The sequence below is a fragment of the Pelodiscus sinensis genome, chromosome 1 (genome assembly GCF_049634645.1).
Source record: "Pelodiscus sinensis isolate JC-2024 chromosome 1, ASM4963464v1, whole genome shotgun sequence".
NCBI lineage: Eukaryota > Metazoa > Chordata > Testudines > Trionychidae > Pelodiscus > Pelodiscus sinensis.
Window position 1 is genome coordinate 222,808,352 of NC_134711.1, and position 16,314 is coordinate 222,824,665.

The window sequence follows — 16,314 nt, forward strand, 5'->3', positions numbered from 1 at the left end:
TCTTAGGGCACTGTGCCCTGTAGCCAGTCAAACACAGTGAGAATTGAGGGGGCATGGTGGGAGAGGGAGAAGGCATCTGGGTTTTGACCTGTAAAACAATACAGTGGTTAGGGTCAGAATATCTTAATTGCCAGTACCAAAGAGATTAAATGGAACTATAGATTGTGATCTCAACATACTCACATGTCTCTCTGAAGCTTTTTCTTAAGCAAGAGGGGCTGAGGAGAAAAATCTTCAGGATCTTAGAAACAGCATTGAGAGGACATTTAATGTGTTCTTCTAACTAGAATTGAGGGAAAAAAAGTGGTTTTAGATTCACTGGTAGTTCCAAAAATTGGTTTGAGTCTAACAGCACATTTCATTTGATCTTAAATTAAACATTTTGCTTTGGGTACTTTTAACAAAACCAAAGGAAATTAAAGGTTGAATTCACAAAATAATAGCTGGAGGAAGAGGTCTTGGTAGTGGTTTGTCTTTCTTAATCTCTCCTATTGAAGTTGACCTGCTTTGAATGAAATAATCCAATATTCATTGAGCCAGAAGGAGAGAGACTCTATGGGTATGTCTATACTACAGAGTTTTGTCAGAAAAACGGCTGTTTTTCCAACAAAACTTGAGGAGTCTCCACACTGCAATCACATTCTTTCTAAACTAAATTGAAAGAGCAGAGGGGTTTTTCCAATGCTGGTAATCCTCATTCTATGAGGAAGAAGCCTTTTTTCCGAAAGAATTATTTCAGAACAAGGTGTGTGTGGATGGGGAGGAGGGGATTTTTTTCTGAAAAAAGAGGCCTCCAGGAAATAGCATGGGTACCCTGATGGCCACTCCATACAAAGTAATCACAACTCTATAGTTCCTGTCTCCTGGCCCCTCTTAAAGCTCCAGGCATCCCGGACAAGTCTTGTGGCAGGAAGCTGGCTTCAGAGCAGCACGTCACCACATGGTCTCCCTGCCACCGGCATTGCCAGCCATGGTTGAGCCTCGAGCCCTCTGCAACCTCCCCAGCCATCAAAGGGAGCAGCCCCAGGGTCCCAAGACCCACCCAGGGGGAGCAAGAGCATCTTCCTGGTCCGGGCCGGAGATCCTGTCCCTCCTCAAACTGGGACGAGAAGAAGACCTTGCAGGATCTCTGGTCCAAAAGCAGAAATGCGGACATTTATGGATGGATGGCCGACGTGGACACCCACCCCGGACCTTGGAACAGGTCCGGAGTAAAGTCAAGGAGCTCCACCATGGACATATCCAGGCCACAGAGCACAGCTCTCACTCTGGGGCAGGCCCCTTCACCTGCCCCTATTACAAGGAGCTGTATCAGATCCTGGGGGGGTGGGAAAACGTCTTCCCCACCCATCCTGGTGGACTCCGGCCTGGACATTGTTTCATAAATGCAGATTTCAGTGTTTACTGAGAGGTCAGGAAAAGAGTGAAGGGAGGGATTGTAATGGGGAAGGGATAAGGTTGCAAGCCAGAAGCCCCTGTTGGGGAGGCCCTGGGGAGAGTTACTGGGGTCCTTGAGAGAACCTCTCCCTCTGGGCCTCCCAGATGCACACCGTGGCCTGATGGGCCCGCTGGGTGGCAGCTGTCGTCGGCTGCTCGAACACTCACCCCTAGGGTTGCCAGATGTCTGGTCTCCTACTGGACAGTATTTGCGCGCTCTGCCTGGTTAAAAAAAATCAGACAATACCGGACACGTTCAGTGTCCAGTATTTTCTGATTTTTCTGGCTGGGCACCGGACAGAAGCCTGACATAGGCAGGAGGAGTGGCTAGGTATCGCAGCCACTCCTCCTGCCCCTGCCAGGTTTCTGACGTGATCCCGTCTCCCAGCTAGGCTGGGAGGCGGGGCCGCGATCGCCGCTGGGAGCCTCTGGTCGCGTCAAAAGCCTGGCGGGGGTGGGGAGAGTAGCTGGGAGGTGGGGCGTGATCGGGGGCTGGGAGCCTTCAGCTGGTTGCTTCTGGCCTAGGAGAGACGCCTTGGGGAGGAGAAGGAGAAGCCCTGTCCCTGAGCACTGTTCAAGCAGGGTGTGGATCCGTAGTCCGGGACAGAAGCCCACAGGTGCTTTGTGGTTGCTTAGGCGCTGTCAGACAAAACTGAGTGGGGTGGAATTCCCACTTCTTTCCACTGGGACACCCAAAGACTTGGCTATGGGGAAGTCACCTTCCTACCCGTGGTCGCCTCACCCTCCGCCCTGCCATTGTGTTGCCCTGGGGTCTGCCTCTCTGCTTTGGGTAGCAGGCGGCTGCTTTGCAGAGCAGGCTCTGCTGCTAGGGTTGCCAGGTGTGCGGTATTCATCTGGACAGTCTGGTATTTTCGGCTTCTGTCTGGTAAAAAAATTCAGAGAATACCGGACACCTAAAATGTCCAGTATTTTCTGAATTTTTCCCCAGCCAGGAGGCAAAAATGCCGGGCACCTGGCAACACTACAAACACTCAGTGCCCAGCCTCCTCCCTGGCTCCCAACACCCCCAGCCCCTCCCGACCTCAACCCCCATGCTTACCTGGTTCCCCAAAGGCTGCCAGCACAAAATGGCTGCCAGCCAAAAGACCTAGGGGAAGCAATGCTTTCCCCTGGGTCTTAGTGCTCAACCGCTCCCCTGTTCCTATCCCTGCAACTCAACTACTTTGGTCTCTCTCCCCTTTTTTCCCCCTCAACAGAATATTTTCCTGGGTTATTTTTTTTTGGGGGGGGGGGGTATTTTTGTTTCAACCATCTGACAACCCTACTCACCCCTCATAGCCAGCGTCTGCCCCCCAGCCTGGGAGGAAGGCCTTCCCCTTCCTCTCTACAATGTTATGGAGGACACAACATGCCATGACCACCTCAGGGACCTTGTGCTCCCCCATGTTGAGGCAAGTCAGCAGGCACCAGAAATGTGCCATGAGGTGGCCAAAGGTGCACTCCATCTGGATCCGAGCCCGGTTCAAGTGGGCATTAAATTGATCCCTGCTGGGACCAGGTGGTTGGTGTATGGCTTCATCAGCCAAGGCATGAGGGGATAGTCTGCATTCCCCATGATCACACTGTTGCTCTTAGGAGTAATTAGAAAATAAATTGTGTTATAAGGAAAACGTACTGAATGAATTAAAAGTTTATATTAGCAGAAGTTTTGTAGTTGGAAGTAGCTTGATACCTTTTGAATGAACAATTGTATCCCGTTTCCCATGTAAAATGATTGGGGAGTTCCTGAGGAGGGGAGTGAATGAGTTTGGAATGTGATTGTTTGGAGAGAGAATTTGTAGGCCCAGCAGTTTCAGAGTCCAGATGGTGGAATGGGTGGAGGGCTGAAAGACTCAGAGGCATCAAGATACCATAAATTGGGCCCAATACAAAGCAGACTAATAGAGGGCGTATGGACGGCCTTGGAGTGTTAAGAAGCAAGCCCCCTTTCACAAACAAGACAACCTTGAAATAACACTGGAAAGGAGGCACCAACATACTGATGTCAGATGGCAAAGAAGAATGACTTCCAAATAAACAGATGTTAAAATGGTGATTAATTAAGAACTTACTAAGCAAAATGCATAGACCTGAATGGGAGAAAAATCCTATAGAAGATGGGAAGTCTTGCATGAATCTCTGGCTCTCATCTTGTCAAACTTCCGCTCCTCCCCCTCACACTTACCTTGCCTGGCCAGCGAGTTAATGTGAGCAACAGTCTTGTTTAAGTGACAAGATTTTGTGTGTTTGTTTATTTGTGTGTGTGGGAGCTTGTCTTTATAAAGCATATGCTAACTCTTTTTCTACCGTATTCTCAATGAATGCATCATACTGCCTTTTCCCCTGAAAAAGATCCTGTGTGCTTCTTATCAGCATAACACTGAGACTAAATTCAAGGAATTAAATACATATCGTACTACCTGGATTATAGGGGATACAATTATGATACATGAGTACATATGAGGAGGGAGATGAATTTCTTTAATTAGCAAAAATAAAATAAGAAATAATGGAATTAATAGTAATAATAGGGTTTCAGGACTTATGTCAAATGTTTTATTAGTGTTTAATTAAAGTCCCATTTGTTCAGGTTGTTAGTACCTCATTAACATTTGATCAGAGAAAACTAATCCAGCTATTTGGTAACTAATTTATTATTCAGCTCTAAAGTTCTGAACAAAATGAAATTTAGATTGAGGTTACAAAGTAAATCAAGTTAGTCAAATCAAGAAGTTAACAATAATAAAAATTGGTTAAATGAAAAGAAAGCAATTTGAGACAAATAATTGCTCAGACCATTGCATGAAATTAAATCACGAAGTTAACGTAACAACTGACTGGTGTACGTAGTCTTTCTTTGTCTGTGAAGTTGACTTAGCCATTTGTATTTTCCCTTGTGGAAAGTGATAAGGTTAGATTCCTTTGCATACTCAGGGTGACATTGAGTGATCTTCTTTGAGCCAAGGTTAATTGATGCCCAGTGGTAGTATGTACTATGGACATATATGTACTTGCTATAACTGGTCACATAGATATGCACACAATCTACAGCTAAAATGACTAGGACATATATTTCCTGGAAGATGTCCCTGCACGGGTATTCATAACCCATTGGAAAAAACAAAAAAGGGAAGTTACTTAGGACAGGTCTACAGTACAATTTTCCCTCAGTGCAGCTATTTAAAATGTTAAAATATTTATGAAGATTAGGTGACATTTTGAGTATTTTGAATTAGACTGTGATTTCAGAGACATGCAGACCTTAGCAAATCTAAAATATAACTGTATTACAGGCAGTCCTTGGGTTACGTACAAGATAGGGACTGTAGGTTTGTTCTTAAGTTGAATTTGTATGTAAGTCGGAACTGATACATATTGTAGGGGAAACTCTAGCCAAAAATTTCTCCAGAGCTCAGTTTTATTCTCCCACACCTCACTTCCCTCAGTCCTTTATTCTCAAGCTGAGGTGTCTGCTGAGAAAAGCCACTCCGCGTCTCCCTGGTCTGCTGGGGGTGGCACTAGCTTCGCGTCTCCCTGGTCTGCTGGGTAAAAGCAGCTAGTGCGGGGTTGCCTCACCCCGTTTGTAAGTAGGGATCCGATGTAAGTCGGATCCATGTAACCCGGGGACTGCCTGTACTTGGATTAACTTTTAGTCACTTTTATTCCAATGCAGTAACACTTAAAAGTGATTTTCATTCATTATTAAAATGTTCTAGTCCATTCCTAGACCCAGCTGGTATCTTTAAAATGCAAATTTACACAACAAAAACTATGAATGGCACACATCCAGTCTGACTCAATTAGCTTCATTAACACTGGTCCTACAATTGACAGGTAACTGCTTTTGCTGTTATATATATCCTGGATTCTATAAGTTCCACTCCAACTTATCTGATGAAGTGGGTTTTACCCACAAAAGCTCATGATCCTATAAATTTTTTAGTCTCCAAAGGTATGTCTACACAGCAGCGTTATTTCGGAATAATACCGAGCTGAAGGACTTCTTACTCCCACTCCTGCAACCCTCATTTTATGAGGAGTAAGGGAAGTTGAAGGAAGACTGTTCTTCTTTCAACTTTCTACTGTGTAGACAGCACCAAAAGCTGAATTAAGCTATTTTTATACTTTTGCTATGCAATTATCGTGTTTTGCCCTGCAGTTTAGACATGCCCTAAAGTGCCACAGAACTGCTTGTTGTTTTTATCTCTTATGTTACAGCTCAGACAGTTAGCTGATGTTATGACTTGATATGAGCTCACAGCTAAATAAAAGATGAAATAGCTTGTTCAGCATCAATAGTGAATGCATATTTTAAGGAACTATTTCAAGGGGCTGCTTTACTTTGAATGGCCCCTTGAAAAATGTGTTGACTGCTTATGCTAAACAATCTGTTCCAGCTTGTATTTGGCTGCATTAGTTGGAGTACATTTCCTAGACTTGAAGAAGAGCTCTGTGTACCTCAAAAGTTTCTCACTCTTACCTGCAGAAGTGGATTGAATAAAAAATATCCTGTCACCCATCCTGTGTCTCAGTCTTGTGCTGTCATTTTGTTTTTGTTGCTACTTGACTTTGTGGCAACATAGAAATAGTTAATAATAATGAACGGGAGAATTGATATTATCCTTCTTGACTTCCTTCAACTGCGATATAAGTATGGCCCTCTGCTTTCTGTTGGTTTTTTTTGTGGGGGGAGGGGGGGAGGTTCCCCTTGGAATTTCAGTGTTTAATTTTTTAAAGGGTGAAAAATCAACCAAAACTAAAAATGAAGTGCATCTGGTGGGGGGCAGAGTTGTATGGAACTCCCAGGAGCTAGAGGTGTGGGAGAGAGGACAGGGAGTGTTATTTACCATGTGACAGTTAAAGAGGCATTTTGCTTCCTGCAGCAGTCAGGTGGTCTTAGCTGCTGTGGACTGGCTCCCTGCCCTTCTTGCACTGTACAAAGGAAGCAGACAGGAGCCACATTGAAAGGCTGGCATCAGGAAGAAAGCAAAAGGCTGTATCCCATGAGTACTGAAAGTCCCATTAGAGAGAACCCTCTTCTTCTCCTGACCCTGGGATCAGGGCAGTGTTCTGACTAGCAAGGGGGCCCAATACTCATAGGCTACATCTATATTGTAGTGCTATTTTGGGATACTGGAGGTATCCCAAAATAGGTATTCCACATCTTTTGAGCGCGGTGTTATTTCAAAATATAATGGGCTTGCTTTTCTAATATCCTAGTAAACTTCTTTCCATGAGGAGTAAGGGAAGTTTCAGAATACTGATTTATTTCAAAATAAGTGCTGTGTAACTCGAAATAAGCTTTGCAAATTGAGTATCTTATTTTGAGCTCCGGGTACAGTGTGGATGCACCTATAGGGGGTAAAATTTCACTCCATGGCTATGTCTACACTACAAGGTTTTTGTGCAAAAACGGGTGTTTTTGCGTAAAAACCTGCGGAGCGTCCACACCTCAAATGAGCACTTGCACAATTAAATGGGCAATTAAACGGCAGAACAGAGGGCTTTTTCCGCCATAGGTAAACCTTTTCTGAGGCATAACTGCTTTTAGTGCTACAGCTATTGCGCAAGAAGGCAAGTGTGGATGCTCCAGAGGGTTTTCTTGCACAAGAAACCCCTCCGGAAAAAAGCACAAGAGCTTTCTTGCGCAAGAGCGTCCATGCAGAGTGGACGCTCTCTTGCGCAAAAGCACATTGCTTTTGTGATGTGCTTTTAGGTGTGGATGTGCTGTTGCACAAGAACGTAAGAATGGCCTTACTGGGTCAGACCATAGGTCCATCCAGCCCAGTACCCTGTCTGCCGACAGTGGCCAATGCCAGGTGTCCCAGAGGGAGTGGATCGAACACGTAATGATCAAGTGACCTCTCTCCCGCCATCCATCTCCACCCTCTGACAAACAGAGGCTAGGGACACGCATACTGGCTAATAGTCATTTATGGACTTAACCTCCATGAATTTATCTAGTTCTCTTTTAAACCCTGTTTTAGTCCTAGCCTTCACAACCTCCTCAGGCAAGGAGTTTCACAGATTGACTATGTGGTGTATGAAGAAGAACTTCCTTTTATTTGTTTTAAACCTGCTGCCCATTAGTTTCATTTGGTGGCTCCTACTTCTTATATTATGGGAACAAGTAAACAATTTTTCCTTATTTACTTTCTCTACACCAGTCATGATTACCTCTATCATATCCTCCCTTAGTCTCCTCTTTTCCAAGCTGAAAAGTCCCAGTCTCTTTAATCTCTCCTGATATGGGACCCGTTCCAAACCCCTCATCATTTTAGTTGTCCTTCCCTGAACCTTTTCTAATGTCAGTATATCTTTTCTGAGATGAGGAAACCACATCTGTATGCAGTATTCAAGATGTGGGCGTACCATGGATTTATATAAGAGAATAAGATATTCTCCATCTTATTCTCTACAAGAAGTTTTTGTAGTGTAGACATAGCCCAGCATTTCCCAAACTATGGGCCGTGGCCCAATACCAGTCCGCGGGAAAAAGATACCATGGCTGCCGGGGTGTTCCGGGCTCCCGGAGTGCCCGTGCAGCATCGGGTCCCCCAACCCTTGGCCGAGCTGGGTGGAGGATGCAGCCAGATGTTCTGGGCTCCCAGCATAGGCTTAGAGAAGGGAGAACGGGGGGGGGGAGCAGTTGCCCCCGGGCACCATGCTAGGGAGGCACCGTGCTGGGCTGCAGGGGGAGAGAAGGTGCGGGGCGCTGGGCTCACCTAGGCTACAGGAGGAGGGAGGTGCCGGGAACCCAACACTGGATTCAAGGGGAGGGAGGGGTAGGAAATCAGCACTGGGCTCAGTATGTCTGCGCGGTTTGGGGAGAGATGCAGGGAAATGGAGCTCAGCTGGGCTGCGGGAGTGGAGAGGTGCAAGGTGCTGGGCTGAGCTGGGCTGGGCTTCAGGGGGAGGGGAGGAGGTGCAGAGCTCAGTTTGGCTTCAGGAGGAGGAAGATGCCAGGAGCTGGGGCTAGACTCAAGGGGAGTGAGGAGCAGGAAATCAGAGCTGGGCTCAGCAGTTTTGTGGGGCTTGGGAAGAGGTGCAGGGAAACGGGGCTCAGCTGTGCTGTGGGGGAGGCATGCAGGGAACCAGTGCGGGGCATAACTGGGCTGAGGTGAATGAGGGAAGGCATAGGGAACAGAAGGGCAGCTCAGATGGGCTGTGAAGGGCTGCAGGGAACGGGTGCTGCACTCCCTTGGATTGTGGGGGATGGTTTTGAGGGAGGTGCAGGGAACTAGCGGGGGTGGGCAGCTCAGTTGGGTTGCAGGGGAGGGAGGTGCAAAGAAGCCTAGTTGGGGAGGGGGGAACCAGGAACCCTGAAATGACCTCCCCTGGTCCAAAAAATCCCTCATCTGGGACCAGTCAAGTCCAGAGGGTGCCAGACCAGGGAGGGCCAATTCCTACCCAAGTCCCCTCCTTGCACCCTCCCTCCTAGCCAGATACCCTACCCCGAATCTGCTCTTGCTCCCACCTCCCGGGGTGCCCATGCAGCTCCAGGTCCCCCAAGCCCTGGCCCGGGCTGAGCGGAGGATGCAGCCGGGTGAAACAGTGAAAATTTATTTATTTTTCATTCTTTTTTTATATGCATTTATATTTTGAGGCTGCAAAAACAGTACTTTAAAAAACGGGTTCCAATTAAAGTAAAAAAGTTTGGAAAACCTTGGTCTAGCCAGCTTTCTATCCATCTTACAGTCCATTTATCCAATCCATATTCCCTTAACTTGCTGGCAAGAATATTGTGGGTGACCCTATCAAAAGCTTTGCTAAAGCTGACACTGGGGGCTTTGGGAGGACCAGAAACAACTTCTTTGCATATTCATCATTTGCTTAATGAATATGCAAATGAATGTTACCGGTCCTCTAAAAGCTCGTAAATGGATTTACTGGTTCCCTTGTCAAAAAGTTTGGGAACCCCTGACATAGCCCATGAGGGCATGTCACTGCTGAGGTTAGTTGGTCTCTTCTACTGGGACCTGGTTCGCTTCTCATCTCTCTCCAAAAAATTCCCAGGTCCTGCAAAAAACAAAATTTATTCGAAAATAGTAAAGTCCAAATACTAACTTTTCCAGTACTGAATGATTTTTCTGAGAAAAATTGATAAATACTGAAAACAAAGGATCTTAGGTATTAGAGTCACTGTTGCTTATGAAAGTTCCTGAATGTCCACATTGTATGCATCCAGGCACTGCCAATAGTTAAATAACTTCAGTGGAGTTATAGAAATGAGAATGTTTCCTAGAGGCCCCTACTCTTCCATCTCAAAGCTGACTAGCTAAGTGTACTGAATACTAAAAGCCAGGCATTACGTGGGAAATAAAGAATAAACAGAATTCTGAGACACAGTTACCATTCAGTGATCACATATTCTTTTGTGCATAACAAAAAAACACAGAAAAAAATCTTTGTCGGCATTATGCTAACACTCAGAGATTAAATGATAGGTCTGCAGTAATTATAGAAGCAGAGTTGTCATGGAAGTGATGCTGAAACCCCAATCTGGGGGAGTATTTTCAATGACATACCTACTAATTTGCCTGACAGTAGCATTCTTCATGCAGACAGATTTTTAAAAAAATGAAGTGAAACATGACTAATCAGCAATTACTAACTAAGAAGGTTGATTTTGAGGAATTTAAAGACAAGAATTTCCAACTTCTGAGTCACATAAGGGACACGTGAGGGTTCTCAATATAAATGTTTTGACATAGATTCTATTATTTGTATGTTTGTGTGACATATGATGTTTGTCATGGGCTCCATTTTAAACCTTTGTTCTAACCAGCTGTCTTCCAGTGTCAGAGATTTTACGACTTCTCTGGTGCAACTTTATTAGCTTACCACTATGCTAACCATCACACACTTTTGCCTGCTTAGCCACCTGTTTCAGCTTGTCATAATCCTAGATGGTGATCTGGAGCAATATAATGCACTGGTAATCGGGGCTCAATAGGTGCTTCAGCAATATAAATCATAAAAAATAAATAATTAAATAATAATAATAATATAATATATAATAGTAGGAGTGAGAGAAGGGGCTTTCTATGGCTTGATATTTCAGCATTTCCTGTGAAAATGATACCTAAATTTTTTGCAGCACGGATTCTGCTAACATGTATGTTTATCTAAGATACCTTCCATAAAGCAGTTATTGAATCTAGTGAAATAGTTACCAGAACTACAAGAAGCAATCTGCTTTCAAATGATCAGTTTTTCTGTGCCTGCTAACTGTGTTGCTGTTTACTGCATAATTTAGCAAACTGGCAATGCATGTGATATCGGTACTATGCCATTTTTCTTCTGATTATTTTCCTGTCTCTCTTTCTCTTTTCTGTGCAGATGTTCTTATTCACCCCATGGAGCCTATGCCCAAAGCAAACTTGCCCTTGTATTGTTTACCTATCGACTACAGCATCTCCTGACAGCAGATGGGAGCCATGTGACTGCTAATGTAGTAGACCCTGGAGTAGTGAACACAGAGCTTTACAGAAATGTGTGCTGGGCAACTAAAGTGGTCAAGTGGATGACAGCCTGGCTATTTTTCAAGGTATGTGATTATTTTAATGATTTTGGTGTCGTGGTTTTACATTGCTAGGGCTGCAATCTTTGCAGGACTACAGAGACTTTCAGGCTTATCATGTGTTTTATTGATTAGGATATTTTCAGTGCTAATAATGTTCACAGAACAGATAAAGTCAGTCTCTGCCTCAGACAACCTATATAGACGATAGAGAAAGGACAAGACAGAGATCAAGAGGAAAGCATTACCATCTCTTTGTAGCTATACATATGGATACTCCTGGAGGAATTCTGCACCAATATTTTTTAAATTCTGCATATTTTATTTGTCAAAATAACACAATATAATCACACCAGTTTCAGTTATCTTGATAATTTATTTCAAAATACTTGTGTCAACAACTATGTCAACAGCACACACACACACACACACACACACACACACACACACACACACACACACACCAAAAAGAGTTAAAAAAAACCCAGTTCCAGTTGGTGGCTGCTGGAGGTGGTTGTGTGAGGACCCCAGAACCAAAATAACCAAACACCCCCAAACTCTCATTGTGGGTACCACCTTGGTGCAGACACTTGCATCCTCCTGAGACTTTATTCCTTCCCCCCAGTTTCTTTACTCTCTCAGTTCGAACTAGGGTGGTAATGTAGTCAACCAGAGTTGCAAATGAAGCCCAGGATTTGAATTTCCCGGGCTTCATTTGCATGTTGCCGGGCGCCGCCATTTTTAAATGTCTGCTAGTTTGGACTCCGTGCCCCGCGGCTACACGCGGTACGAACTAGGTAGTTCAGAATAGGAAGCCTAGGGGCACGGAGTCCGAACTAGCGGACATTTAAAAATGGCAGCGCCCGGCAACATGCAAATGAAGCCCGGGAAATTCAAATCCCGGGCTTCATTTGCAACTCCGGTTGACTACATTACCACCCTAGTTCGAACTAGGGTGGTAGTGTAGATGTACCCTTACTGTGGGACATGATGCAGTCCAGCCCATCCCTCATACTTTTATCAGAGCTGGGTCTCCTAAGCCCCTTCCAGTCCCCAAGGGAATGAGGATCATGCCAGGCAGGCAGAACATGCAGCTCTCCCCCTAGTATCATAGAATCATAGAGCTGGAAGAGACCTTAGAAGGCCATCAAGTCCAGCCCCCTGCCCAAGGCAGAACCAATCCCAATTAAATCAACCCAGCCAGAGCTTTGTCAAGCTGGGACTTAAACACATCTAGGGATGGAGACTCCACTACTTCCCTAGGTAACCCATTCCAGTGCTTCACCACCCTCCTAGTGAAATAGTTTTTCCTAATATCCAACCTGGACCTCTCCCACTGCAACTTGAGACCACTTCTCCTTTTTCTGCCATCAATTATTACTGTGAACAGCCTTTCGCCAGCCTGTTTGGAACCTCCCTCCAGGAAGTTCATAGAATCATAGGACTGGAAGGGACCTCGAGAGGTCATCGAGTCCAGCCCCCCCTCCCTCAAGGCAGGACCAAGCTCCGTCTACACCATCCCTGACAGATGTCTATCTAACCTGTTCTTAAATATCTCCAGAGAGGGAGATTCCACCACCTCCCTTGGCAATTTATTCCAATATTTGACCACCCTGACAGTTAGGAATTTTTTTCCTAATGTCCAATCTAAACCTCCCTTGCTGCACTTTAAGCCCATTACTCCTTGTCCTGTCCTCAGAAACCAAGAGGAACAAATTTTCTCCTTCCTCCTTGTGACACCCTTTAGATATTTGAAAACCGCTATCATGTTCCCCCTTAATCTTCTTTTTTCCAAACTAAACAAACCCAGTTCATGAAGCCTGGCTTCATAGGTCATGTTATTTAATCATTCTTGTCGCTATTCTCTGTACCCTTTCCAATTTCTCCACATCTTTTTTGAAATGTGGAGCCCAGAACTGGACACAGTACTCCAGCTGAGGCCTAACTAGTGCAGAGTAGAGCGGCAGAATGACTTCACGAGTTTTGCTTACAACACACCTGTTGATACAACCTAGAATCATATTTGCTTTTTTTGCAACAGCATCTCACTGTTGACTCATATTCAACTTGTGGTCCACTATGACCCCTAGATCCCTTTCCGCCATGCTCCTTCCTAGACAGTCGCTTCCCATCTTGTATGTATGGAACTGATTGTTCCTTCCTAAATGGAGCACTTTGCATTTCTCTTTATTAAACCTCATCCTGTTTACCTCTGACCATTTCTCTAACTTGCTAAGGTCATTCTGAATTATGTCCCTATCCTCCAAAGAAGTTGCAACCCCACCCAGTTTGGTATCATCTGCAAACTTAATAAGCGTACTCTCTATCCCAATATCTACATCATTGATGAATATATTGAACAGTAGAGGTCCCAAAACAGACCCTTGCGGAACTCCACTTGTTATCCCTTTCCAGCACAATTTAGCACTGTTAACAACAACTCTCTGACTACGGTTATCCAGCCAATTATGCACCCACCTTATCGTGGCCCTATCTAAGTTGAAGGCTGCCATCAAATCCCTCCTCACTCTTCTCTTCTGCAGACTAAATAGACGCAACTCCCTCGGCCTCTCCTCATAGGACATATGTTCCAGACCCCTAATCATTTTGGTTGCCCTCCGCTGGACCCTCTCCAGTGCATCCACATCCTTCCTGTAATTGGGGGCCCAGAACTGGACACAATACTCCAGATGTGGCCTCACCAGAGCCAAGTAAAGAGGAATAATCACATCTCGGGATCGACTGGCAATGCTCCTCTTAATGCAACCTAGTATGCCATTAGCCTTCTTGGTTACTAGGGCACACTGTTGATTCCTGTCCAGTTTCTCATCCACTGTAACCCCCAGGTCTTTTTCTACAGAACCGCTACTTAGCCAGTTGGTCCCCAGCCTGTAACTATGCTTGGGATTCTTCCGTTCCAAGTGCAGGACTGTGTACTTGTCCTTGTTGAACCTCATCAGATTTCTTGTGGCCCAATCCTCCAATTTGTCTAAATCACTCTGGACTCTATTCCTTCCCTCCAGTGTGTCTACCTCTCCCCCTAGCTTAGTGTCATCTGCAAACTTGCTGAGGGCGCAATCCATCCCCTCATCGAGGTCATTAATAAAGATGTTGAACAAAACCAGTCCCAGAACCGAACCTTGTGGCACTCCACTAGAAATCAACTGCCATCCTGACATCAAGCCGTTGATCACTACCCACTGGGCTCGACCTTCCAGCCAGCTTTCTATCCATCTTACCGTCCATTTATCCAATCCACATTCCCTTAACTCATTCACCTGATTCGGTGGCCTGTAGCAGACACCAACCACAACATCACTGCTGTTGCTTACACCTCTACACTTGATCCATAGACTCTCAACAAGCTTTTCTTCTTCTATATACTGGAGTTCTGAGCAATCATAGTGCTCCCCCTGTTAGGCTGAACACTCAACTCAGTGTGAGCTGGGCTCTGAAGAGTGCAGCAGCTCTAAATGGTGGTCAGTAGCCCTACAGCCCCAGGGAAAGTACAGAATTCTGCATTGCACAGTGGTGCAGAATTCCCCCGGGAGTAATATGGATTATTTGTACAAACTAATTATCAGTGACCCAAAGAAACAAAAGATTAATGTAAGCTGGAATCCCTAGCTAATACAAAGGTGAAAATATTCAAAATACTCCCATAAAGCATCTTTCAAATCCCATCACATTCTGAAAACTAGAGGCAAGCTCTGTACTTGCCTGGGTGATGTGTCCATCATCTTGGATGGCACTAGGCAAGTGTACATCCCATTTGTTATGTACAGGAGAGTGGGAGGTGGTGAGCAGCAATGCAAGTGAAAAACAGTGGTGAAAAGTGGCCCAGTCTCCAAATGATGTGCCTGTTTTGAATGCTGCATGTTGTATTCTAGACCTGCTCATAGGTGCTAGAACTAGAGGTGCCGGAGGGGGTGGGGTGCAGGACCTCCTGGCTTGAAGTGGTCCATTATATAACAGGGTTTACAATTTGGTTCAGTGACTTTCAGCTCCCCTATCATACAACTTATTCCAACAGCCTGTGCTTGCTCTATATTGGAAAAGTTGCAGCTATGTGAATAAATCAATTTATAATCGATCTAGTTACACTGGTGCAAATCCCCAATGAAGATGCACTTAAATCAGTTTCAATGTTACTTAAATCATATCTTTATTAGAACTTTGAACTTGTGTAACTACATCAATTTTAAATTGGTTTAATTAAATGGGTACAAATTTTCTAATGTCAACAAAAGAGCTGGGAAGAGAGAATTTTCTGCTTGTGACTTATTCGGGTCTTTGCAAGGAGGATTGGGTAGGGTGAATTAAGCCTAATTCCAATGGAAAAGTTTGTTTTCTAAACTAAAATTAACCACTTTAGATGAGCTAGGAATGGATCCTCAGTCCCACAAAATAAAATCATTTTAAAACTTTGATATGGAAATAGTGTTAGTTTCAATATTACAAAGGGCCTGGAGTCTGAAAGAATTCCTCTAAAATCAAATTATTAACAAATAAAACCATGTTTTGGAACTATTTGATAGTATTCTTTTAAGTACCATGTTTTTCACTTGTGTCCTGAGAACAAAAATTGCAATAGGAATACTGATATGAAAATGCAACACAACATTGTAAAAGAAAGAGAATCTCATTTTGCTCCAGTTCATGTTTCACCTGCCATTTCTCTTCCAAGTGCCAGACTCTAGTTTTGTTGGGTTTAGTTGCATTTACCTGACTTACTAGCATTAATTTTCTTTAGATTGTGTAAGTACAGCTCAGCACTCCATAAAAAACCATAGAAGTTCTCTTTCTGAGAAAGGAAATAAAATATTGTGCCACATGGCTTTAGTGGTGTGTCAAGGGACTCATTTCAGTGCTACAGGTTGGACCTCCCGGGTCCGGCAGCCTCAGGTCCTGACTGGTCCCGGGTGAGGTATTTTGCTGGACCAGGAGAGGTCATTTTTAGACCCCTGCCACAGGCCCCCCCTGGCCTGGCCACTAGCCTCCGAGCCAGCTCCCCACCTCCCCACCTCCTACTGGTCTCGCTGCCCTGCCAACCCACTGGGCAACCATCGCTGCCATGGCTCTGCCAGGCAACCATGTGCACTGCGCTAGGGCTCCTTGAGCAGTCCCACATGTCGCACACCAGGACTCCCTGGGCAGCTCCATGCACTGGGGCTTCTGCATGCCATTCACTGCATGCCAGGGCTCCTAGCCCTGCTGGGCAGCCCTGCAGTCCTGCCGTGTCCTGCCAGCCCACAGGGATCATTCCTGCTGGCCCTCCTCTGGGACTCTGGTCATGCAAGATCCATGCCGGACCATGGATGTTGCTGGACCAGAGAATCCCAGTTACAAGAGTT

General features: G+C 45.1%; 1 protein-coding gene across 4 annotated transcripts in view; it reads left to right on the forward strand.

The window, feature by feature from the left end:
• The window catches only part of DHRSX (dehydrogenase/reductase X-linked), a 290,229-nt gene that overhangs the window by 245,634 nt on the left and 28,281 nt on the right, over positions 1–16,314 (forward strand). For all 4 annotated transcript variants that reach the window (XM_075915713.1, XM_075915699.1, XM_075915707.1 and 1 more), the window contains one exon: positions 10,780–10,987. In XM_075915713.1, the coding sequence (XP_075771828.1) occupies positions 10,780–10,987 (208 nt within the window). The remainder of the gene's footprint in view (positions 1–10,779; positions 10,988–16,314) is intronic.